The following is a 25,464-nucleotide window of genomic DNA, read 5'->3' as shown; positions in this document are numbered from 1 at the left end:
AGCAAAATTCCTATATATCACTGACAAAACCCCATGACCTGCCCTGGCAGCCTGTCTGCATTGCTCAGAAAACTTCATATCCAACTGAACAATTACTCCCAGGTCTTTTTCATTTTCTACCACCTTAAGCGTAGTACCACACAGTTGGTACATTTCTCTGGGGTTACTTCTACCCATATGCAGTACTTTGCATTTGTCAAGGTTAAACTTCAGTTGCCACTTCTTAGCCCATCTGACCAAATTAACTAGATCCTGTTGCAGTAGCACACTGTCATTAACAACCCTGCCAACCTTTGTATCATCTGCAAACTTCGACATTAAGCCTGATATACCTTCATCAATATCATTGATAAATATACAAAACAACAGTGGACCTAACACCGAACCCTATGGGACTCCACTAATAACATTAGTCCACAAAGAGGAGCACCCATTGATTACCAACCTCTGTCTTCTCCCACTTATACAAGGGGATAATCACCTCCTTATCCCTGCTAGAAAAATTCCTGTATATCATTGACAAGACACCATGAGCTGCTCTTGCAGACCGTCTGCACTGCTCAGAAAACTTCATATCTGCCTGCACAATTACCCCCAGGTCCTTTTCTTTCTCTACCACTGTCAGTGTGGTACCACAGAGTTGATACGTTACTCTGGGATTACTGCTTCCCATATGTAGTACTTTACATTTGTCAAGGTTAAACTTCATTTGCCACCTCTCAGCCCACCTGTTCAACTTTTCTAGATCCTGTTGCAGCAGTGTACTGTCATTAACAACCCTGCCAACCTTCATATCATCTGAAAACTTGGACATTAAGCCTGATATACCATCACCAATATCATTTATAAATACAGAAAACAACAATGGACCCAACACTGAACCCTGAGGGACTCCACTAATCACATTAGTCCACGAAGAGCAGTGTCCACTGATTACCACTCTGTCTTCTCCCACTCAACCATCCCTTTATCCATAGCAGCAATTTGCCTCCAATGCCACACTGCTCCAATTTGTGCAGCAGTCTTCCATGTGCAAAAGTATCAAAGGCTTTTCTAAGATCGAAATATATGATATCAAAGTTATTCCCTACATCCAGTTCCTTTGTGACCACATCATAGTATCTGATCAAATTGGTCAGACAAGGCTTTCCCTTAACAAAACCATGCTGTGTCCGAGCTATAACTGAAGTCTTGTCTAGATGATCCTGCAATGCTTCTTTAACCAGTGCCTCCATTAATTTCCCTGGAAAAGAAGTTAAACTAACAGGTCTGTAATTACTTGTGTCTCCCTTTGATCCTCCTTTGTGGATTGTGGTCACATTTGCACATCTCCAGTCCATGGGTACCTCCCCTGAGTCCAGGGAAGCTCTCATAATTATGGTTAAGGTTTGCTTACTTCCTTTGCCACCTCCTTTAATATAGCTGGATAGATTCCATCCACCCTAGGTGGCTTTCTTTCAACTATTTCTCCTCCACTTTACTCTCATTTATTACAAGATTATCTAGCTTACTGCCAGAGTTGAATACACCTCTGGCATTCCCATCCCTGAATAACTCCTCATATGTGAATGTCGATGCAAAATATTCATTTAGTTTGTTAGCTGCCTGAGCAGGATCATCAACAGTTGAACCATTGATATCAAGTGGACCAATCTGATTCATCCCCTTCCTTGTAGAGTTTACATAAGTAAAGACCTCTTTGCTGTTTTCCTTTGCAACCTTCGCCAAAGATTTCTCGTAATCGGCCTTCGCCTGCCTAACCTCCTTTGTAACTTGGTTACAGACCGGCTTATATCTATCATAGGCTTCTGTGTCACATGTTAATTGATACGTATCCTATGCATCTTTCTTCTCTGTCACATGTTTATCTGACATCCATTTAGGATGTCAGATAAATCATGAACAATATTTCTTTGTTGGTATGAAAATCCTAGTAGCTTCCAAGATTAATTCTTTGAATGCTTCCCATTTTGAATTTGCTGTTGGTAACATCATCATTTGGTTCCACCGTATAGAATTTAAATACTGTCTCAGACCACCGTAGTCACTTTTACGAAAGCAAAAACCCTTCCCTTTACCCTTGATGGTAGTTACCTCTGAGTAAATCCCACTTCAGCACACTATGATCACTACCACCTAGTGGTTCCTTTATTTGCAGATTCTTAAAGCATGAAGAATTATTACTGATAATCAGATCAAGAGTATTACTCCCTCTGGGTTGCCTCCTGAACATGCTGCTGTAGAAAACAATCTGACTTTCTACACAGCCTTGCTAGTGTCTGAGTGACCAACCCACAAATTCCAGTCAATATCTAGGAAATTAAAATCCCCCATTATAAGACACTCTAATTTACTGGCCCACTCTATTTCTCTGCAGAATTGCTCATTATACTCATCAGGCATATAACACACACCTACTTTCATTTTTCCTTTCCCAGTGCTTATGTCACACCAAACAGACTCAGCAGTGCATTGTCCACCCACATCAATTGGATGCACTTCCTTAGATTTTGTGTTTCTGAACTAACAGCATAACCCCTCCTCCCTTCCTGTCCTGTCTATCCTTTCTGTACACATTGTACTTCCCAAATTCCAGTTCCGTACTGCTTATGTCTGTGTGACACCAGACATAAGCAGCGCCTCTGATATCCCAACAATATCTGCCTTTGATGTCTTGACTAGCACTTCAAGCTCATTGAATTCATTAACTATACTCCTGGCATTGGTGTACATACAAGTATACATGCACCTGTTTCTACTCTTAGTTACCCTAACACAGCCCATGTATTTACTTGTTCCACTTTGACTCCCAGCATTCCTGGAAATTCCCATTGCCTTGATTTCCAGGCTGCTGCTCAATTGCATTTCAATAGAAGTAGTACAAGAATCACTTTTACCTCTGCCAGTGGCTACTGTTTATCTATTAGTCCATGTGTCCCCCCAAGCTAGCAGTTTTCCAACCCACCTAACTCTGCCTTGATAGCATCAGCAAATATTCTTGCACCCTTTCTATTTAAGTGTATCCCATCCCTGTAGAAGCAGTCTCTCCTGTTAACAAGCACAGACCAGGCTGAGAAAAATTATACCCCTTGAGCCTTGCACAATCTCTCCAAGGCCGAATTGATCGACAAGGCTCTCATCATATACTCCCTCCTATCGTGTCTGGGCAGAATTGCAGACACTTTCAAATTCAACTCTAACTCACGGCTTTTTTTCAGCATTGTCTTGTACTTGTTAAGTAATTCTGCCGGTCTCCTACTCTTAATATCATTAGTGCCAACGTGTACAACAATATCACCCTTTGTGCCCTTAAAGGATGACATCTGCCCTACAACGTCATCAACCTTTGCCCCTTGCAGACATACTCTGGTCCTGTTCCATCTATCCTTTTTGCACAATATGTTCCCCATTTCCCTGACTAGAGTCACCTACAACAACTAGTTCCTTTGGGACCTGCGCATTCTGCCTTGGGGGTTGCCTTTGTGTTGCGTGATGTTAGAGTGCAAGCTCTGGCATTGATGTGGGCAGCTGAGAGCTTGATCGGCCCCTCAATTTAAATTCTTCGAGGGCATCCACCCTGTCCTTCAAGCTCTCATATAAGCCCATAACAATGCCGAGCTGGAGCCTGATTTCCTCGCACTCCTTACATCGCGCACACACAAAGACATTCCCCTTGGCAATATCATGTCCTGTTCCCGATTGTTCCACAAACATCAAACAAGCAGTGCATTTCAATAGACTGTGATTCGGAGGACAACCGCCCCCCCCCCCCTCAGTTCTCCCCTGAGCCATAGCACTTCCACTAGTTTCAGCCTTTTGCTTTGCTGCTCTGGCCTGAGTCATGATTTCTATTCAAGTTCAATAAAATTCCAATACAAAATATAGCCCTAAACCTATATCCCAATGCAGTTATAACACTATATATATAATCTTATAGAATAATAGAATGGAGAAGCTATTGGTATATGCGGGGGGGAGGAGGAAACTAAGATTTAGATAAGATTAGATAAGCAGTATTACGTTAACATGAAATATGGATCAGGGTCACTGCTAACGCAAAAATACCCTACAACCATAATGTATATATAAGGGATTATTATTATTATTAGTGTAAAATATAGTAAGTAGATATTTATTCTTAGAATTAGACTAATGAAAATACGGTGTTCCCTGGGAGCGATACACGTGTTGACCGAAAAAGGGGGGGGGGGAGATAGGAAACGAAATTGTGCCAGAATAACACAATGGAATTCAAATATTTCCAAACAGGTACATGCCAATGTTATTCTGGCACAATGCATCAGAATAGCAACCATATGCAGTGATAATGAAACAGCCATTGGTAACATCAGGATATTATACACGAAACTGATAAGCAATCTTTTTCCTATAGCATATCTGCGCCATCATATCATTAAAGCCCTTAACATACTAAGGCACAAGAACCTTAAGGAGATTAATATAAACAGCATTATTGACATATAATTATTCCCATACATATCAAGTATATATATAGTGTAAATACAATACACTAGGACTCTGTGGTGTCTTACAGTCTGGAAAACTCGTACCCACCAATTGGCCTAATGCGGTGTATTTATCCTTTAATTATGTTCAAGCCTAACTTTATTTATATGTGAATATTATAGCTTAATTGTATTCAATTATACCATTTTTAACACAACTGACTTAAATACATGATGCAATAACTCTCGGACATTCGTTCAGGGTCCTAACTATAGGAACGGGTTTGCAACTCCGAACCACCCTAGCCAAACTAAATACTCCTACTATAATCAGCTTTTGACTTTACTAACCTCTACATATTATGCCCTGTGCGCCATTAGTTTATCAACCGCAACAGCGGGGCTCTATTTTTCTAACTTTACCCAAGCTATTTTTCGCCTTAACAAAGTTTAGCTGCCTTCTACTGCTACTTTGTCAGCTATTATATTTCTTGCTATCCTGGGCAGTTTGAGCATCATGTACTTAATCCTAGCGTAGTTTTCACCGCCCACGTAATATCATTTCATCTCAAACGTACACCGAAATTTGGTTCAATGCTAGGCGCCGCTAATGTGCCCACGCATAAATACACTGGTAATCCTCTGACACAGTCTTTTCTGTCAGCCCGACCAGTAGCGGTAAGTTCCCGTCATTCAAATTTTCCTTACCTTTGTCTCTTTGGTTTTTCACCTTCATATCGTTCTACTTACTTCTGTAAGGTCATCCATGATCTGTATGTATTGCTTTATCAACACAATTTTGTACTGGCTAACTTTATTCTAAATTATATTCAAAATTTATATTAGATTTACCACGTGGTTTTTCGCACGTGTATCTTGACATACAGAACATGTCGGAAACAGAAGTAAGAGCATTGCTGTCTTTTTCATTATTTTGGTGGATGACCTCTGAAGAAGACACTAAAATTATGAATGACACCGCAATGCTATTTCCACCTTGGTCGTCTCTTCAAAATTCCATTTGGTTTATTTATTTTTCCTTTGTTATATTTATTTTAATTTCGTTTCCTATCTTTCCCCCCCCCCTTTTCGGTCAACACGTATATCGCTCCCAGGGTACACCGTATTTTCATTAGTCTAATTCTAAGAATAAATATCTACTTACTATATTTTACACTAATAATAATAATCCCTTATATATATATATATATATTTCGGTATCGAATATTATCTCCGAGTTACATTATATGACTTTCTTACCCCCTGTCAACTTATATGTATTGATTTATGATGTTACGTTTGTAATAACTAGGTCGCTATATTTATTTAGTTAAAAAAGTACAATTCAATTGACAATGAAATTTAATAAGTTTAATAAATTTTACTGATTAATTGATACTACTACTATACTCGCTATCTAGTTTTCCGTTAAAACTTACGCTATCTAGTTTTCCGTTAAACCTTATGCTAGCACACATTGTATCATATAACAATGGTGGCAAGTTACGAATGGTTAATCTACGGACACGAGATATTATTTACTTTCCAAATCGCGCTATCTAAATTCAAAATAAACGGAGCTTGACTAGATCTATAAGCTACTTATAGAAAATAACTTAATCTAACAATTAAGCCAATAAAGCGGCTAAGTATAATTAAAAACTTTCGTTTGCGGGAGCTGCAAAACCTGTCCACACGTGGATTTGATACCGATTCCGATACTAAGTAATAACCTACATAATCTCTATCTAAATTCAATTTAAACTAAAGTATTGTTACTAGGAATATAAAGCAACTCAAAAAAATAAATTAATATGCCACAATTTAAGTCAATAAAAAGCAAAAACTTCTCTATTTGCTGGAGCCGTAAAAAACTTCGCATGTTCACATATACTCTCGCACCTGATATCAATGGTTACTGTTGATGATCCTGCTCGGGTAGCTGACAAACTAAATTAATATTTTGCATCTACATTCACACATGAGGAGTTATTCAGGGAGGTTAATGCCAGGGGTGTATTAAACTCTGGCAATAAGCAAGGTAATCTTGTAATAACTGAGTAAAGTGGAGGAGAAATTGTTGAATATAAACATAAGAAAGGCACCCGGAGTGGATGGAATCTATACAGTTATATTAAAGGAGGAAGCAAACCCTTGGCCATAATTATATGATTCCTTAATTATATTGAATCATATAATTATGATTCCATAATTATATGATTCAATTATATGATTCAGGAGAGGTACCCATGGACTGGAGATGTTCAAATGTGACCCAATCCACAAAGAAGGATCAAAGGGAGATAGGTAATTACAGACCTGTTAGTTTAACTTCTGTTCCAGGGAAATTAATGGAGGCACTGGTTAAAAAAGAACTGCAGGATCATCTAGACGAAACTTTAATTATACCTCAGACACAGCATGGGTTTGTTAAGGGGAAGTCTTTTCTGACCAATTTGATTGGATACTATGATGTAGTCACAAAGGAACTGGATGGAAAGAATAATTTTGATATCATATATCTGGATCTTAAAAAGGCTTTTGATACTGTTGCACATGGAAAACTGCTGCACAAATTAGAGCAGTGTGGCATTGGAGGCAACTTGCTGCTAGGGATAAAGTGATGGTTGAGTGGGAGAAGACAGAGTGGGTAATCAATGGACACTGCTCTTCGTGGACTAATGTTATTAGTAGAGATCTCCCAGGGTTCAGTGTTGGGTCCATTGTTGTTTTCTGTATTTATTAATGATATTGATGATGGTATATCAGGCTTAATGTCCAAGTTTGCAGTTGATACAAAGGTTGGCAGAGTTGTTAATGACACTAATGACGGTACGCTGCTGCAACAGGATCTAGAAAAGTTGACCAGGTGGGCTGAGAGGTGGCAACTGAAGTTTAACATTGACAAATGTAAAGTACTGCATATGGGAAGCAGTAACCCCAGAGTAATGTATCAACTGTGTGGTACTACACTGACAGTAGTAGAGAGTGAAAAGGACCTGGGGATAATTGTGCAGGCAGCTATGAAATTTTCTGAGCAGTTCAGACAGTCTGCAAGTGTAGCACATGGTGTCTTGTCAATGATATTCAGGAAATTTTCTAGAAGGGATAAGGAGGTGATTATCCCCTTGTATAAGGCAATGGTCAGGCCACACCTTGAGTACTGTATACAGGTCTGGAGGCCTCATTTTAAGAAGAATGTAGAGTTGTTCGAACGAGTACAGAGAAGGGCAACAAGATTAGTGAATGGAACAAAGCAGTGCTCTTACAAAGAAAGGCTAAAGTTTTGCAAATTACAGCGTCTGGAGACTAGGCACCTGCGAGGTGATTTGATTGAGGTGTATAAAGCTTTGAATGGTTTGAGCATGCTCAATGCTGATGGGATTCTTACTCTTGCTCAGAATAATCGCCTGAGAGGGCATAAATTGAGGAAAGATAGTTGCAGAATAGATGTGCAGAAGTTTGCCTTTAGCCAGCGGGTGGTTGATTGCTGGAACAAACCCATCTGTCGTAGAAGTTGATAGCTTAAATAGATTCAAGGCAGAACTAGACAAACATTTAGAGTGAGTGGATGGGTGAAATGAGAAGGGTGTGTGTTTTTTTTTTTCTTTTCTTTTTTTTTTTTTTGGCTGATGCTATATAAGCTTGCTTTGTTGCATCATGTGCCATGCTAATGCTAAAATAGAAGCTTTCAGGGCAAGGTGTTCATTCATCAGCTAGTTAATGTACAGTGTACTGAGTAAAATAACAGATGATTGGGGATGATCGTATTTTCGCAAGTCTGGTGCCGGTGAAGCATCATTATGCATGCGTAAGGAAAGCCAGTGCTCATCGCACTGTACAATGGCAGACTCCATAATGGGGTCTGCCATTGTACAGTGTATAATGACAAACAAGGGGAGTGTATATGAACTCCCCTATTACGATTCATCATACAGCTACAGCTGACTGTGCAGAGTGTCTCAAGCCATGAGTGCTGGTGGTAATCACATAAATAGTCGGCAGTTTCGTTAGGAATTAGGAAAGGGTTGATGAAACTTAAGCAGGTGCATTTCTAGGGCTCTTGATCGTGTTTGGCATAAAGGTTGTCTAAATAAGCTCCAACTTGTGGATTTCCAACTGTGTTTTGTAATTGGGTATTCAGTTTTCTCTCTGGCTGCTCACTTCCTTATGATGATAAATGGCTCTCTGTCTTCTAACCTCTGCAATAATGCTGGTTTAGTTGCCCATTTTCATTTCTTTCACCCACTCTTTCCTTCTTGTACATTAATAACCTTCTTCCACTGACTGGAAATTTTATTCATAGCTGTGCTGACAATAGCAGGCTACATTTCACCTTCCAGTTTGAAAAAACCTGCATGAGAAATAAACCTAAACTTCTGAAATATCCGCCCCCAATTCCTTAAATACTGAATCTCCAGGTAAGTCTCCAATGGGGCAAAGAAAGCTTGGTTAACTTCAATCCTGAATGAAGAGAAGATTCTGAAAATTATTTTTTTTTATATGATTGAAGATTCCATAGCAGTATAAACACATTTTACCATAATCAGAATTCCAGCTGTCGGTATTATTGCAAATTCAATAAGATCGAGTTTACTATCAGTTTATGATAGATTTCACTAACAGAAAAACCCAATAAACAGGTGACTGCTAATTGTTTTTATTGTTTTATGGTTGTGACCTCCAGAAATCCGATTGAACTACGTGGTATGGTCGGAAACAATCGTAGGATAATCTTCAATGCTGCGGTCTCCTGCCCGATTAAATGGCATGTTGTCCCAATTAAGCGAAGTAAACCCTGGCTATTTTCTCGATTCGGTTCTGTTTTTTAAGATTTGCCCCAAATAAACGGCTGCCCCAATTAACCGGTGGCCCAAATAACCGGAATCCACTGTATTATTTATATTATTTTTCCCTGAGGGGGAGGGTGTCACACCCCATGATGGGTACTGGTACCAAGTGCACAGGGTGGTTGTTATGTCCAGTGTTATTGTTGGTCAAGGAACTCTCCGACTTTCCTACAGATGTTTAGGATTGCAACTTTCTGGAGTTCCTTGTAGGTGTTTTCTGCGAGACCTATTGATGCCAGGCTCTTGTATAGGGTCTTTGGCACCATACCGGTGGTTGATACAATGATCAGGATGGTCGTTAATTGTTGGATATGCCACATCTCCTTGACCTCCTTTCTCAGGTCTGTTTAATTCCTGATCTTTTCCTTATGGATTTTCTGGAAGTTACAAGTATTGGGCACTGCTATGTCCATTAAATAGGTAGCCTTTTCCTTCTTATCAACAAGGGTTATATCCAGTCTGTTGTCTGGGATTGTCTTGTCCATTATTAGGGTGCGATTGCAGTATAGCTTGTAGGCTGGGTCTCTAGTTGGTCTATGGTTCTTGCTTGTAATATGGTACACTTTCTTTGATCAACTGCTATTTCCATGCTAGCTTCTGATGTATTATCCTGGCTAACTGGTTGTGTCTGGGTGATCACCTTGCATCCTGTAGTGATGTGTGGATAATTTCTGAGGCCAGGTAGCACCATTGACATGTGTTGTCTGTCACCTATAATTCCTGGTGTTGATTATTTGGTTTTGGATGGCAAGCATGAATTCTTCAGTCTCGGGGAAAGAGCTTCCCACTCGTGAGCCATTTTATCTATGTGGTCTTGATGGAGGTTATTATATTATCTGCCATGGAGTGTCTTCTTTGCCCTCTTTTCTAGCTTCATTTGCTGTCTGGGTGGGAGGGGTCTCTTTGCTTCGGTCGAGTGGGGTGTGCCACTTGTCTGTCTTCCTTATGGCCTGGTAGAGTGGTGCTGTGTTTCTCTGGAAGTAATCCTTGAGGTTCATTATCACTTTCTTCTGTCTAGCAAGCCCCTACCCCTTCTTTCCACACTATTGTCAGTCTCTCCACAGCTGATTTCAGCTGGTGTTAGTGGCTCTTGGTCGGTCATCACTGTCCTTGTCTTTCTTGTGATATCCTCCGTAACACAGTAAACAGAACACAGTAAAAGTCATAAAAGTATTTATGGCTTTTACTGTGTTCTCTCCTTTCAGCTTTGCTTTGAGCAGGCTTCTAAGTCTGTGATGGTATTTTTTGGTCAGGAAGGCCCCTATCTCCTTGTGCTATAGCTACTAAGCCTGCATTATCCCCAGGCATTCACAAGTCTCTCCCCCTGTCATGGCTTCAATTCCTTTAACAGACTGCAGGTAGTAGTTTTGGCTGACTAATTTTCCCTGATGCAGTCTTGCATTTGTCCAAATTCCATTCTGATATCATTGCTCAATTCTTTGGTGATCCAGAGTGGCTGCTGGAGTTGCTTCTCGGTTGCCACCTAGAACTTGATGTCATCCATGTACATCAGGTGAGTGAGGGTGTACACATTTTTTCTTCCTTCTTTCAGAGTATATCCATACTTGCTATTGTTGAGCAATGGTGAATAGCAGACTGAGCACTAGACAGAGCCATAGTGGGCTCAGGGCATCTCTCTGAAAGATTCCTCTCCTGACGGAGATCAGTCTGGTTGTGATATTCTCGACCTTAATAGTGGTACTCCATTTTTTGCCATGGTTGCTTCTAGGAAGTTTGTCACTGTCAGATTGGCTTTGTAGATCTTCAGCATCTCTGTTAGCCAGCTTTGAGACACGGAATCAAAGCCATTGCAGTAATCAATATAGGCCGTATACAGATTGCGGTGCTTCTTGTAGGCTTGCTCTGTAACTGTGGCATCAATGGTTAATTGCTCCTTACATCCTTTCTGTTGTTCAGCCATGATGGTCTGGCTCTCCAAATGATCCAATATCTTCTTGGTTATGAAGCTGGTCATGATCTTGTACATCATTGGCCTGTATTTTGCCGAGTTTATTGTGTCTTGGTCTTTAAACTTCAAATATGTGATTCCATGAATAAGAAACTATATGGGATTGTCTCTGGGTGCCTTATCATTAGGATGAACTGTTCTGCTAAGTGCTTCTGTGTGTGCAAGTAAGCTTCTTGTACCAGTAGTTGTGGATGTTATCTATTGCTGGGGTTCTTCAGTGGACTTCCTAATCGACTGTTGTACTTCTTCCTCCCAAATCTCTCATACGTCTTTAGTTATCTTCTGTTCCAGTTCTATCCAGGGGGCTTGGCTATTATGTCTTACTTCACTGCTCCATATGTTGCCCCATAACTCCTCGATCGTCTTTTGCTCGGGTGATCTGTTTCCATCTTGTCCAATACTCCTGTAGAAGGTTCTTTGGTTTTCATTGAAGACTCAATTGTTTATTTTCCTCTGGGAGCTCTTTTTGTATTAGCATAGTCTCTTGCTGAGTGCGAGGTTCTGCTTCAGTTTGTCTAAGTATTCTCGTATTCTCTGATTTTTTGTCTCGTGTTTGCTGTGGACGTTGTCTCTCTTGAAGGTATTCTTCACTTTTCCAGTCAACTTCTTACGCCTGTTACTCCATTGATATTGGACCAATTGGTCTATCTTGACTCTTAATTCTTCTATCTTTCAGTGAAGCCTTCCTTCCCAAACTGGCAGTTCCTTGTTTTTTCATTTATTTTGCTACTGGTCTCTCATTTCTCTTCCATTGATCCTAGTGGCTGCTACAGCATCACAGTATATGACTATGTGGATGGCCTCCAGCGTTGCACTGTTGTTATCAAGGTAATGTGGTATTATTTGCTGACTGAGGTGGTCTGTGACTTGCCACAGGATTCTATTGGGTCTCTGCTTCAGTATGGTGTGAATCTTTGTAGGGTCCATTCCATTGAATTCTGTTAGGGTCTTCTTCTACTCGTCTTTTATTCTGGATATCATGACCTTGTCTGTTTCCACTTTGGCTGCTCTAGGTTGTATTTATTTTGGCTCTTCTTGTTCTGTTTCCATGTTATCCATATTCTTTGTACACTTGACCACTCACATCCTGATCAGTTGATCAATCATATCCTACTTGATTTTTTCCAAGACTGCAGGGACTATCAGGTTCTTCGTGACAGCGGTCTTCTCTATTCATTAACCTGAATATCTGGGAATCATTCCAACCACTTGGTATGTAGTCTTGTCCTGTACATTGTCATATCAGTCTCTATCTTTTTTACTTTGTAGTTTGTTCACATAATGAATGCATTCATTTCGATGCTCCACTTCATGCACTAGCATTTTTTTCTTTCCTGGCTGGTCACCTAGTGCAGTTGCACAGGAAGCACTTCCAGTTGATTGGGCTGGATGGCCTTGTCCTTCCCTTTTGCAAAACCACCATATGGGAGACAGCAACACTTGCTCCACTGTCTTCCTCAGGAAACAGTCTCTGACTTTTTTGAACTGACACCTCTGCCTAAGGTTTGAATGTGAGTGACTTTATCCTGTGCCACACTTGATGCAGTACAATCATTACTTCTCTTCAACCTCATCATCCATCTGTGGAGGTGAATCTGTTTAGTTTTGGCTTAAGTCCAGTGGTGGTGTTAATTCTTGAGAACAAAACCAGATGGCACCACTGTCTGCCTCAGCCATCATTTCGACCTCAGGGGGTCACTTGAAACAACTTATTATTATTATTATGCATACTATTATTATTATTATTATTATTTATTATTGTTTATTATTAGTCTAGTTTCCCAGCATGATTGACATGTGTCCGCTCCCACCAAGGCAGGATTCAAATCTCTGTCCAACAGGCTGGTAGTCAAGTCTTGTAACCACTGGACCATCACCCCTCCTTTTTTATTATTATTTGTTTCTCTCATTTAGTTTGGTTTAATATTTTGTAATATGGAACTCTGTCGGACTGTACTGTTACCCCTAGATCTTTGTCATTCTCCACTACTTTGACTGCAGCACTACCCAGTTGGTATGTTATTCTGGGGTTACTCTTAACCGAATGAAGTATCTTGCATTTATCAAGGTACTTTATTGGCCTATCTGTCTAATTGATTTAGGTTTTGTTGGAGTAATATACCCTGATTACTGTCATTACCCTATCCTATCAAACTCACACTGAACTGATATGCCTTCATCAATATTTTTAATAATCGATACTAATATTGTTAATAAAGATATCATTCCCAGTACTTGCTACATTATATGAGACTGTTCTAATCATCTGATATCACAAAACAGAGAAAAATTAGATAAGCGAGAATGATGTTCAAAGTCTGATCTCCTTGATCCTTAAATAAGTGCTGAAATAGAAAATACAAAGGTAAGAGAAATTTTGATATTTGAACTTCACTTTCAATCAGTCCTGTTTTAAGTTCCATGAACTATGTACCTATATCAAATATTTCTAGTTCATTTGTGTTATATTTCCCACTTACAATCTCTTGAGTCTCACAAGAACTTAACATTCATAATTGAAGCTGTATAAGCTTGCTTCCTCACACCATTTGTCACTTTTAATACTAATTTTATTACATTTTCATTACTTCATCACCACCAATCTAATTTCATTACTGATAGACACCTTGTATATTAATAGCAACCTATTCATCTATTTATCGTATTAAACAATACTTACACCTGAATGCTGATCTTTCCAAAGTAGACGAAAATTGGTCAAAACTAATTCTCCATCTTCAAAACTAGTCTACAAAACAGAAAATTCTTATAAATAAAATCTTCAAGCCTGTCTTAAACATACTTCTACACTTGTGATATCTAGTTCCTGATAATCATTAGAAATATGAAAGGAGTTCTACTGTCATAAGAATTTTTAAAACAAATTACTTTACAATTTGGGTAACCTACCTCACAAAATAACTCACTATAAAATAAAACCTAACAAGTTAGGTAATGCAGGCATTCATTTTGGGTTTTGATTTTTTAAATTTCTTGTGATTAAAATTAAAAGTAGCTAATTAATACATTTATAATTGATTAATACATAAAGGTAAAGGCATTTATTTCACTGAATGTAATGTACTTCACAAAGCAATTTCACTCAACATTCTGGAATGCAATTTGCTTATTTCATCCAGGATTTTAATAAAAATTGGAATACTCTTCACAGAACCTCTGTGATTATTAAAATAAACAAATAGTAATAATTCATCAAACATTTAAATTTATAATAAAAAATTAACTCAACCAACTCTTCAAAAAAGAAGCCACTGTTTTTTGAAGAACAAACAAGTAGTGCTTAAAGTAAGAATGTTTATTTTCTGTACATTTGCCATATTACCTGTTCATTCCAATAATCAGGTAATATAATTACTGGAATTAACACTAGAATGGTCACATACTGCTGATTATATATAGACTATCAGAACTACTGAGCTGCGCCCAGCAATAGTATTGTAATATAATAATAATGTAATAATATAATATAAATAATAATAATAATGTTAATAATACTAATAACTGTTCTGACACACAGTACGTTACTTACCACACAGTAAGTGTTTGCAGTATTCTTGGCATCTGCAATCAGAACTTGGTGATGGTCTCTTTTCTGATGGAGCCCCCTCTCTCTCTCTCTCTCTCTCTCTCTCATGGCCATTTTTAACCTTGTGTCACTTGACATTACAAGAATGCAAAATGAGATGATCTGTATATTTGCAGAGATCATATTGGTGAACTTACTGCTACATCCTTTATTCCACATTCTACTGTAAAGTCTCATTCTTTACCTATACTACGGTTTTGAAGTAAATATGGCAAGGCTGTTCAAGATAAGAATGTGGCATATTGCAAATGGCATGCACTGAAATCTCTAGGCTCATTTTCTGCCTTCATTAAAGCTCACAACTGTAAAATAGTTATTAAACAATACAAACTCAATTATGAACAGGCTATAAGTATAAAACTTACTTCTGGTCCAAACTGCATAAGAGAAGTCTAGTCTTTTGCCAAATCTATTGGCCACAACTTTTATTGATCTATACTCCCACTATTATAACTTGATAGTTCTAATGAATCTTCAACTAAAGATAATGCCAGCTTACTAGCATCGAACAGTAAGTTGGATGTAAGTTGTCTAAAAGATTAATTGCCCATTTGTTTAAAAGAGAAGACTGACAGCATATTTCAGGACTAACTTGTCTCTCATCAGATAGTGTGTAGTTTAGTGACAACCCACAACAGTTGTAAAGAAGCTGCTCAGTGTGAGATGCCATGCCTTATACGAAGTCACAGTTTTCGAAGTTGTAACGCAGATAAAGCTATCCGTTGAAAATGGAGCAATACCAGCACAACTCTTTAAAAAGGTAAGTTTGTTCTACTGTGAGAATTAAAATCATTATCAATGCAGTTTCAGTCTTGCTGGCATAAAAACAGATGGAAAAACAAGATAGCCAATTTAAACGTTTACAGATTAAATAAGTTCAGTTGTTTGTGCAAAATAGGCTCCTCTGAAAACTGCTACTCAACCACTAAGTATACCTCCATAAAATCTGGCACCTCTGAATCACCAAGGGTGCAATTTGTACATATCACCTCCCACTCTACTAAAATCAGTGACTCCTATGGTGTTCCAACAAAAAGATGTTACAAGAATTCTGAATAATTGTGGTACCAAGAAATCTAAGTCCTAATGACAACTTGTTCTCAAAACTTGTGCTCCAAGATTGCTCCATTTTTTTTTTTTTTTATTATCTTTCTATACTTTTCTTTATTCCAGCACTGTTTTTCCTTCTGCTTGGAAATATGCCTGTATCCAGCTAGTTCCTAAAAAGGGTGACAAATTTCTTCCTTTCTAATTATTACCCCATTGCACTTACTTTTACTCTTTCCAAAGTAACACAGAAATCTATCAACCACCAACCCTTACACTATCGCATAACCTAATGATCACCAACATGGATTTCATCAGTATCAATCTGTTAGATATATATTAGTATTAATAGTGGAAAATGATGCAAGCAAGCTTATACAGCATAAGCCAAAAAAACACAATTTACCTATCCAGCCCCTCCAGGACTTTGTCTAATTCTTCTTTCAATTTATTCAAACTACCCACTTCCACAATAATGATGGAAGCTTGTTCCAGCAATCAACCACCCATTGGCTGAAAGCAAACTTCACACATCTATTCTATTACCATCCTTACTCAATTTGAATTTAAGCCCCCTTATGTGCATAGTCTGAGCAAAAGGAAGAATCCCATCGGCATTGAGTTTGTTCAAGCCATTCCAAGCCTTAAACACCTCAATCAGATTACCCTGTAGGTGCCTAGTTTCCAGACCTTTTCCAACAGTTCTACATCCTTCTTAAAATGAGGCCTCCAGACCTGTATGCACTACTCAAGGTGTGGCTTGACCATTGCCTTATACAATACGATAATCAGCCCATTTATTATCCCTGCTAGAAAAATTCCTGTATATCACTGACAAAACCCTGTGAGCTGTTTTGGCAGAATGTCTGCACTGCTCAGTGAAATTCATATCAAACTGCACAGTTATCCCCAGCTCATTTTCATTTTCCACTACCCTGAGTGTAGTGACACACAATTAGTGTATTAATGTGGGATTACCCTTGTACAGTACTTTGCATTTATCAATCTTTCTAGATCTTGTTGCAGTAGCATACCTTCATTACTGTCGTTAACTACCCTGCCAACCTTTCTATCATCAGCAGACTTAGACATTAAGCCTAATATACACTCTCATCAATAAATACAAAAAAAAAAAAATCACCAAACCTGGGGATTCCAATAACGACATTATCAATAACAACAAAAAGGACCTGGGGGTAATTGTGCAGGCAGATATGAAGTTTTCTGAACAGTGCAGACAGGCTGCAAGAGTAGCTCATGGTGCCTTGTCAGTAATATACAAGAATTTTTCTAGCAGGGATAAGGAGGTGATTATTCCCTTGTATAAGGCAATGGTCAGGCCACACCTTGAGTACTGTATACAGGTCTGGATGCCTCATTTTAAGAAGGATGTAGAGCTGCTGGAACAAGTACAGAGAAGGGCAACAAGATTAGTGAATGGAACAAAGGGTTGCTCTTACAAAGAAAGGCTTAAGTTTTGCAAATTACAGTGTCTGGAGACTAGGCACCGGCAAGGTGATCTGATAGAGGTGTATAAAGCCTTGAATGGTTTGAGCATGCTCCATGCTGATAGGATTCTTCCTCTTGCTCAGAATAATCACCTGAGTGCATAAATTCAAATTGAGAAAAGACAGATGTAGGATAGATGTGCGGAAATTTGTCTTTAGCCAGCGAGTAGTTGGTTGGTGGAACAGACTTCCATCCCTTGTCGTGGAAGTTGACAGCCTAAATAAATTTAAGGCTCAGCTGGACAGGTATTTCGAATGAACAGAGGGGTGAAATGGGAGTGGAGTTTTTTTTTTTTGGCTGATGCTGCATAAGCTTGCTTTCTTGCATCCTATGCCTCTACTAATGGTAATGTTATTCCACAAAGAGCAGTATCCATTAATAACCACACTGCCTTCTCCCACTCAATCATCCCTTTATCCATAGCAGCAACTTTTTCTTAATGTCAGACTGCTCCAATTGTACAGCAGTTGCATATGCGCAACAGTATGAATAGTTTTCCTGAAACTTAAGTATGTGATATCAAAATTATTTTTTGCATTGTGTTGCTTATCACTGCATGATAGTATCCAATCAAACTGGTTAGACAAGACTTCCCCTTAAATCCATGCTGTGACTGAAGTATAACTGCACTCCTGTCCAGATGGTCCTGCATTACTTGTTTAAACAGCGACTCCATTATTTTCCTTGGAACAAAAGTTAACAGGTCTGTAATTACTCGTCTCCCTTTCATCCCCCTTTGTGAACTGGGGATACATTCACACATCTCCAGTGCATAGGGACCTTACCTGAATCCAAAGATGCTCTCATAATAAATAAATAAATAAATTTTCTGTTTATACTCCGGGACGACCAAACGGTCAGAGGAGTTCACAAGATAGACAGAATACAAGAAACAGCACCGTATTCAGCAGTCACGGGCTTGAACCCCGGTCACTCAAGGCACGTGTACTTATGCACCCGCGCGCCTGACCACTAGGCTACGGCTGGCTAAGGGTTTACTTACCTTCTTTGTTGCCCAAAAAGGTGCAAAGAAGAGCAACAAGAGGTAGTTGGGGTGGAGTATGAAAGACTACTTTTGTGAAGAAACACTTCAGTCATGCAAATTGCAAAGTCTGGAAACTAGGCACCTGTGAAGAGGCTGACTGAAGTGTTTCAAGGCTTAAATGGATTGAGTATATTAAATGCTGATGCTAACCCTACTCTCTCTCTCAGAGAACACACATAAGAGGACAAATTTAAATTGATAAAGAATGATTAATGAACAGATGTACGGAAATCTGCCTTCAGCCAGAGAGTGACTGTTGGATTAAGCTTTAATCTAGTGTTGTAGAAGTGGGTAGTTTGAATAAATTTAATGGAGTGTAGTAATTTTTTTGGTGATAGTATGCAACCCTTGTTTCTTTGCTTCATTTTGCCAATACTAATTCTAATTGTTAGAACAAGTTTCAGCTAATATTGTAGCGCCTGAGAATTTATAAAGAGGAATTAGATAACTATTTAAAAGAAACAGACAAAATAAACTAGGGAGACATTTTATTTTATTTATTTATTTGAATTCATTTTATTATTTTTCATTGAAAATGCTCCATAAGTTTTCTTCCTTAGGCATTCTACATTAGTACTAAAATACAATCATTAACAGATTGAAGGGAGAACTATAAGTGGTTCCACAAGTCCAAAATACTTTACAATCATTTTATTTGATTCCTAACATTAAGGCAAGGTTCATTTCAGCTTCGTTTCTATGCACCACTTCAGTAATGGGATAGGGTAGGGCATGGAGGATTGATCTGTAGAAAACTAACAATTAATCTAAGCATGTGCCTCTCAAAGTATATTTATATAAACTTCCAGATTTAGAGAAAAATCCGACTGAGGTATACACCAATAAATGCAAGGTATCGCGTTTTGGTAACAGTAATCCAAAGATTACTTTATGGTTTGGGAGAAAATTATTTTAAAATATATTCGACATAATTAGAAAAAATGGACATCGAAAAATGAAGAAGGGGGATAACAGCATCACCTTATGAATAAAATTCATTGTAGATATAATAACTACTGGTGTGAATCTAATGAATAATATATATCTGTTTATATACATAGATGGCCTCTGGAAACTAGATGAAAGCCAGTTGTAATCAGCCTTCTGCACTAAGTGGGGCTCTACTGTAGTCACCTTTCCTCTTCAAGAGCATCTCGTGGGGTGCATGATGACTCTTCCTATGATTAAAGTCAACCCCTTTGAAAATTGGCCACGTGGTAGGCAATGGCATACCACCACATTATCTGATGCCCCATAGACCATAACAAAATCAACTCCAAAAAACTGCTGTTAAAGGAAGACCTGCAACTAGGTGGAAGGATGGGATCAGTGAACTTTTGGGCATGACATTTTGCGATGCTGCTTGTATAGCATATGACTATGTGACTGGAAGAAGAAGAATCCAAAGATAACATATAATTTGGGTCACAACAAATTCAAGGTAGTCAGTGAAGAAAAAAAATTATGAGGTACTTATACAACCTTACATGAAGTTCTTCAGTGCAAACAGGCTGCTAGAATGGCTCATGAGGCCCAGTCAATGATACAGAAGAACTTGCCAGTAGCGACAAAAAGCACTGTCTCACTGTAAAAAGCAACTGTTAGGCAAAACCTAGAATACATTTATGACACCTCATTTCAAGAAGGATGCAAGTCAGCTGGCAACAATGCAGTGAAGGTCAACAACATTAGTTGAGAGCACAAAAGGATATTATCACCAGTAAAGACTGCAGTTCTATAAATTGCATCATGGAAACTAGACACCAGCAAGGATAATTGATTGAAGTGTTTAGGGCTTTAAATGGGTTGCATTAACTAAATGATGATCCTTACTCTTTTTCAGATGACAGCAAGAGCCAAATTCAAACAAACAAACAAAAAAAAAAAAACATGATGGTTGCTTGCCAAAAAAAACATGCAGAAATTTGTCTTCAATCCTAAAGATTAATTAGGTCACTGAATGATGTTCTTTTCAAGAACGAATTCAGTTGCGTAAATTTAAATATTGTTGGGGGAGGTATTCTCACCAAGTAAGAAGAGTCCATTAATTAGTGTTTGGAAACTAGGCATGTACATGATGCATGACTTAAGTGTTTAAGAGTTCAAAACATACCAATTTTCAGCATACCAATCCCCATAGCATCTCTACTTTTCTCAGATGAAACACACAAGGGAGCTGAAGTTTAAAAAGGATAGTTGTAAAAAAAAACACGTGTAGAAATTTGTCACCACTCAGAGTAACTCATTGTTTGTAAGAAACTTCCACGTAGTGTCGTAACGGTAATAGGAAGTTGGAATAAATATAAATAAGGTCTGGTCAAACTACAAATTAATACATTATCTCGATAGGACTGCAGAATTCCACAGTTCTATAACTCACAGGTCGAAAACCACTGCTTCATAGTTTTACCAAATAGAGCAATAGGTGACATAGGTGCAACTTGAGTATACTGCAATGCTAATGCACGGTGGGCAAACATAAATAACGAAAATAACAGTGAAATTTTGTAGAAAGCAGTGAACGCGAATGCACTAAGTTTGCTACGTAAATGTTACCTTTTGATCCCCATCATAAATTCTTATTCCTGTTTGTTTCGTTATTTCCTTCTCTCCCGGCAGAAATGTACCATCACCCCACTGTAACCTGTTCATTTCCAGTAACGCTGCGTAAAGCAGGTTGCAAGTACAAATCCGCTGATCACTCTTAACTACTCTTCATTTTCTTTATTTCGTACTCAGGTTGCGAGCTGCATATATTTAAAGCTCTATCTAGTGAAGTTTCTGATTAAACCAAACATTTTTTTCCATACTCAAATGCCGACGTTTAATTATATTCCTACTGCATAAATACAGATCCCAAAAGTTGCCTGCCGCGACTGGAAAAACTGCGTCAGCTGACTCAATGGGATACAGCGGCAACTAAACCAATAAAACCAGATTTATCGCATACATCGAGATGCAAAGAAAAAAAATCTGTGATGTCTACTTCAAAAAATATTCATCCCTTAATTAAATTCTCATCAACATTAGCATTCACTCTGTTGCGTGGGCATTGGAATAACTCACACGCGTTACTCATTAGCATGGTATTCAAAAACACCCGAGAGCCAACTCATCTGCCTAAGTGTAATATGTTCATAAATTGCGTGTGTCCTCTGGTTAATTTGCCTTTTTTACTATGCGAAAAACCCGACCCTTGTTGTGAACACCTGAGACCGATTAACTCAGCCACTAAGTGAAAAAAGCCCGCAAAAATTCTTTGAGTCATTGGCGAAATTCGAACCCGGATCTTTTCCAGTGAGTTCGCGGAGGACGGTGATTGCAACTCTGCTACCGCGCCGATTAGCATTAGTATTGAAAAACGATGCCAGGAAGCAGACATAGGTAGCATTTACCAAACATAAACAAAAGGTAATCAATGTCACTCTACATACTGAAATGGGTATGTAAAGTAAGGATTACTTTACATACCCATTTCTCTTATTTTTCCCATATCCTTAAATTCAGATAAACTCCTAACCAACAGTCTTTCCTTAAATAGGGTTCCCAAGTTTCTATACAGCATTCAAGATATGGCGTAATCCAGCGCCGGCTAGAGGTAAAACTGTCATCTAGGCCAGGTCCCCTTTCAGCATATCCATACCATTGTTATTTTTTTCTGTTTCTTCGAGCACTTCGTATCCTTTGGACCACTCTTCGCGGATAGCACAGTAGTTATAATCACAGTCCTAAGCCGCTGATGGGATTCGAGCCCGGTTGAACAAGCCCGGTACGAATCCCATCAGTGCCGCGAGAGCTTTTATGAGCTTTGTCACTCAATGGTTGATTTAGTCGGTCTCATCTCAGGCGAGGAAGACATTATAGAGTTGAGTTTTCTACCAGCAAAACAGGCATACACACCAGAAAATCGAGCAAAGGTAGAGGAAACACTTCTCGGATGGGTCTAATGTGACAGGGTTTTTTTTTTTTTTTTTTCGCCTTTGGATGACCGGTGGCAGAGTGGTCGCAATCGCTATTCTCCCCTACATTGTGCGGAAAAGACTTGGGTTCCGATTCCAGATCAGTAATGCGAGAAACTTATTGCCTTTTTTTCGGAAATTTACTGTGTATACAGGGTGATTCAGGAGAAACAGTAAATATTTTTGGAGGTTATAATATCAATTTTTCTGAGCAAAAAAGTTTGAGTAAACGTGTCCAATTCTCAATGGATCCGGAGATACAGCTGTTTGAAACTGGAGTGCACAAAGCCATTATGAGAAGTATTAAAGAACGATAAATGACTTACTGTTTGTATTTATTGACTTTTTGAATGATACCAGTAGCGTAGCTACCTTTTTCGGGGGCCGACCGGGCTAGCCGGGTGGGTAAAGTGCCTGCCTGGCAACCCAAAGGTCGCGGGTTCGAATCCCGCCTCGGGCTTGGATCAAAGTACTGCAAAAACCTTGGGAGGTGCATTATGGCCACAGAAGCCGATGCGCCAACAACTACCAAAAAAAAAAAAAAACCTTTTTCGGGCCCGGGGGCAAAGAACATGTTCGGGCCCCTACTTAATTAATGAAAATTGCAAAAAGAGGAGACAGCCAAAGACGCCTGGCCCCTAAAGGGCCCGGAGGCAATTACGTTGCCTGTCTATGGTAGCTACGCCAATGAATGATACATAACACAAATAATTGACAATTTTTTTACAGTTCACAACAAATGTTCGAAAATCTCACCGCAAACCTCCATGCACTTTGCAACTCTTGTGGTAAAATGACGTATTGTTCTTCTGAGGTCATCTTTGCCTTCCTTTATGAGAGCAGCAGTATCCAAAATGCGAGCGAGCAATTCGTCACTCGTGTTCACTTTTTCTTTGTATACTGCGCTTTTCATCCAACCCCCAAAACAAAAATCCAACGGTGTGAGGTCTAGAGACCTTGTTGGCCAATGAACCAATGGGACCACCGCGGCCGATTCATCGTTCAGGCAAAGTTCTAAATTGAACTTTCCCTGAACGGAGAGTTGGATTGAGACGGTTATAATGTGCAGGATTTAATGTAAATTAGTTCCGTCATGCTGAACGTACATACCAATCCTTGTAGCCAAGGGAACATCCTCCAATAGTAGTTGAAGTTCGTTTTGCAGAAATTCTAGGTAAATGGGCCCTATAAGACGATTTTGTAACAAAACACGTTCACTCAACTGATTTTCGATGATACTACACCACACGTTTACTTTCACCCGTGACGGTACCAACAACTCTCATATGTGGTCAGACGAAAATGGACATGCCATTATAGAAACAAATTTTCAACATCGCTTCTCTGTAAACGTGTGAAAGTAGCTTCATCACTGAACACTATTGATGGAATTAATCGGCGATTAGCACTTACCAACCGACAAAATTACAATCACTGGGTGTCGTCTCCTGGTTGAATGTGTTACATCCACCGTATGTGAAATAGATACAAGCCCTGCTCACGTAATGTTCGTCATACTCTTGTCTGTGGAACGTAGAAATTCTTCTCGTGGTAATAGTAGGAGTACGTTCTACCTATTGAAGAATGTGTTCTATTTCATTCAATTGTACTCATTTGCACGATCGGAAGAAATGTGAGAGCTCGGAACTGTACCAGTCTCATGCCGTTTGGTGTAAGCGCTCTTGAATCTGGTATTCTGCGGTTAGGAAACCATCGACGGTATTCTCTACAAGCAGCAGTAGCACTTCCAACACAAAAACCGTAGACAAACACCATATCGACATATTGGGTATGTGCGTCATTCTTAACAACATTTTAACACCAAACAGCGTCAGGTTATAACTGATTCTTGGCCCCATCTGATTAAGGGAGCTGTGTGCACCAGTTTCAAACATCTGTATCTCCGTGTCCGTAGAGAATTGCCACATGTTTATAGAAACTTTTTATTTACTATTCCTCCTGAATCACAGGAGGAACAGTATATGCTTTGGATCATGCCACTCTGAACAGTCGGTACCTGCACGGGCCCTTGCTTGATTATTCCTTTATGTAATGTCATGATCGCTTCATTTTTTTTTTACCAGAAATCCTCTAAATCACTGTACTTGGTGTTGTTACTTTGGAGTCCGCACAGTGGTATCGTCACCGTCCTCCCCACACCGGGTGGAAAAGGCCCGGGTTCGAATCCTCAATGACTCTGTGGCTGAGTTAGTCGGTCTCAGGCCTAGATAGCAAGGTTCTTTTTCCCTGGTAACGGTTTTTTTCGTCCAGCAAACATGCAAAACGATCAGAGAACACGCAATTTACATACAAAATAAATATATGGGTATATATAATCATTTACGGGGGACCCTAATATCATAATTTTTGTTATTGTTGTTGTTGTTGTGTTGTTAACTTTGGAAAGTCTTAGGCTCATTAGCAACTAAGGCCATATTGCGCCGTATATAATATGCCTGTAAATTGCGCGTACAGTGGTCGGTTTACTGTTTGCAGGAAGAACCCGAGTTTCTTGGAGAAAAACCATGCTACCCTTGACTAAGACAAACCAACTATGAACCATAAAAATTCTTTGAGTCATTGCTTGTACACTGGGGTGCAAAACTTAAGGACCAACACTATTTCTAAAGGTTAAAACCACAAAATCTTTACTTAAGGTACTCTTTACTGATGAGAGTAGATTCAGTCTCGGCAGCAATTCTGGATGTCAGCTAATCTGGCGAGAGGTTGGCATACGGTATCACCCCGAAAACATCACTGAAAGGGATCGATATGGCGGTCGAAGTGTTCTCGTCTGGGGAGGCATTATCTTGGATGGACGTACACAACTGCAGTTACCGGAAGGTGGTACTGTAACCGGTGCACGCCACTGTACTAAGGTAATCCTTCCCCATGTGCGTCTGTTCCGAGGTGCCATTGGCCCTGAGTTCGTGTTTATGGATGATAACGCCACACCCCATCGCACTGCAACTGTGATATGCTTTTGGAAAGTGAGGACATTGTTCGTATGGA

General features: G+C 39.2%; 1 protein-coding gene across 1 annotated transcript in view; it reads right to left on the bottom strand.

Moving 5' to 3' along the window:
* Vps36 (vacuolar protein sorting 36) overlaps nucleotides 1-21,510 on the bottom strand; it is a 136,900-nt gene extending 115,390 nt beyond the window's left edge. The window contains exons 1-2 of the mRNA XM_090390358.1: nucleotides 21,050-21,510; nucleotides 13,966-14,034 (exon numbers count right to left, since the gene is read on the bottom strand). Coding sequence (XP_090246484.1) covers nucleotides 13,966-14,034; nucleotides 21,050-21,145 — 165 coding nt within the window. The 5' untranslated portion in view covers nucleotides 21,146-21,510. The remainder of the gene's footprint in view (nucleotides 1-13,965; nucleotides 14,035-21,049) is intronic.
* Nucleotides 21,511-25,464: the final 3,954 nt, after the last annotated feature.

This window comes from Mastigoproctus giganteus, chromosome 2 (genome assembly GCF_048544385.1).
Source record: "Mastigoproctus giganteus isolate SK-2022 chromosome 2, ASM4854438v1, whole genome shotgun sequence".
In the NCBI taxonomy this organism is placed as follows: Eukaryota; Metazoa; Arthropoda; class Arachnida; order Uropygi; family Thelyphonidae; genus Mastigoproctus; species Mastigoproctus giganteus.
The sequence above is the reverse complement of the archived record's forward strand: the minus strand, read 5'-3'. Positions and strand labels throughout refer to the sequence as shown.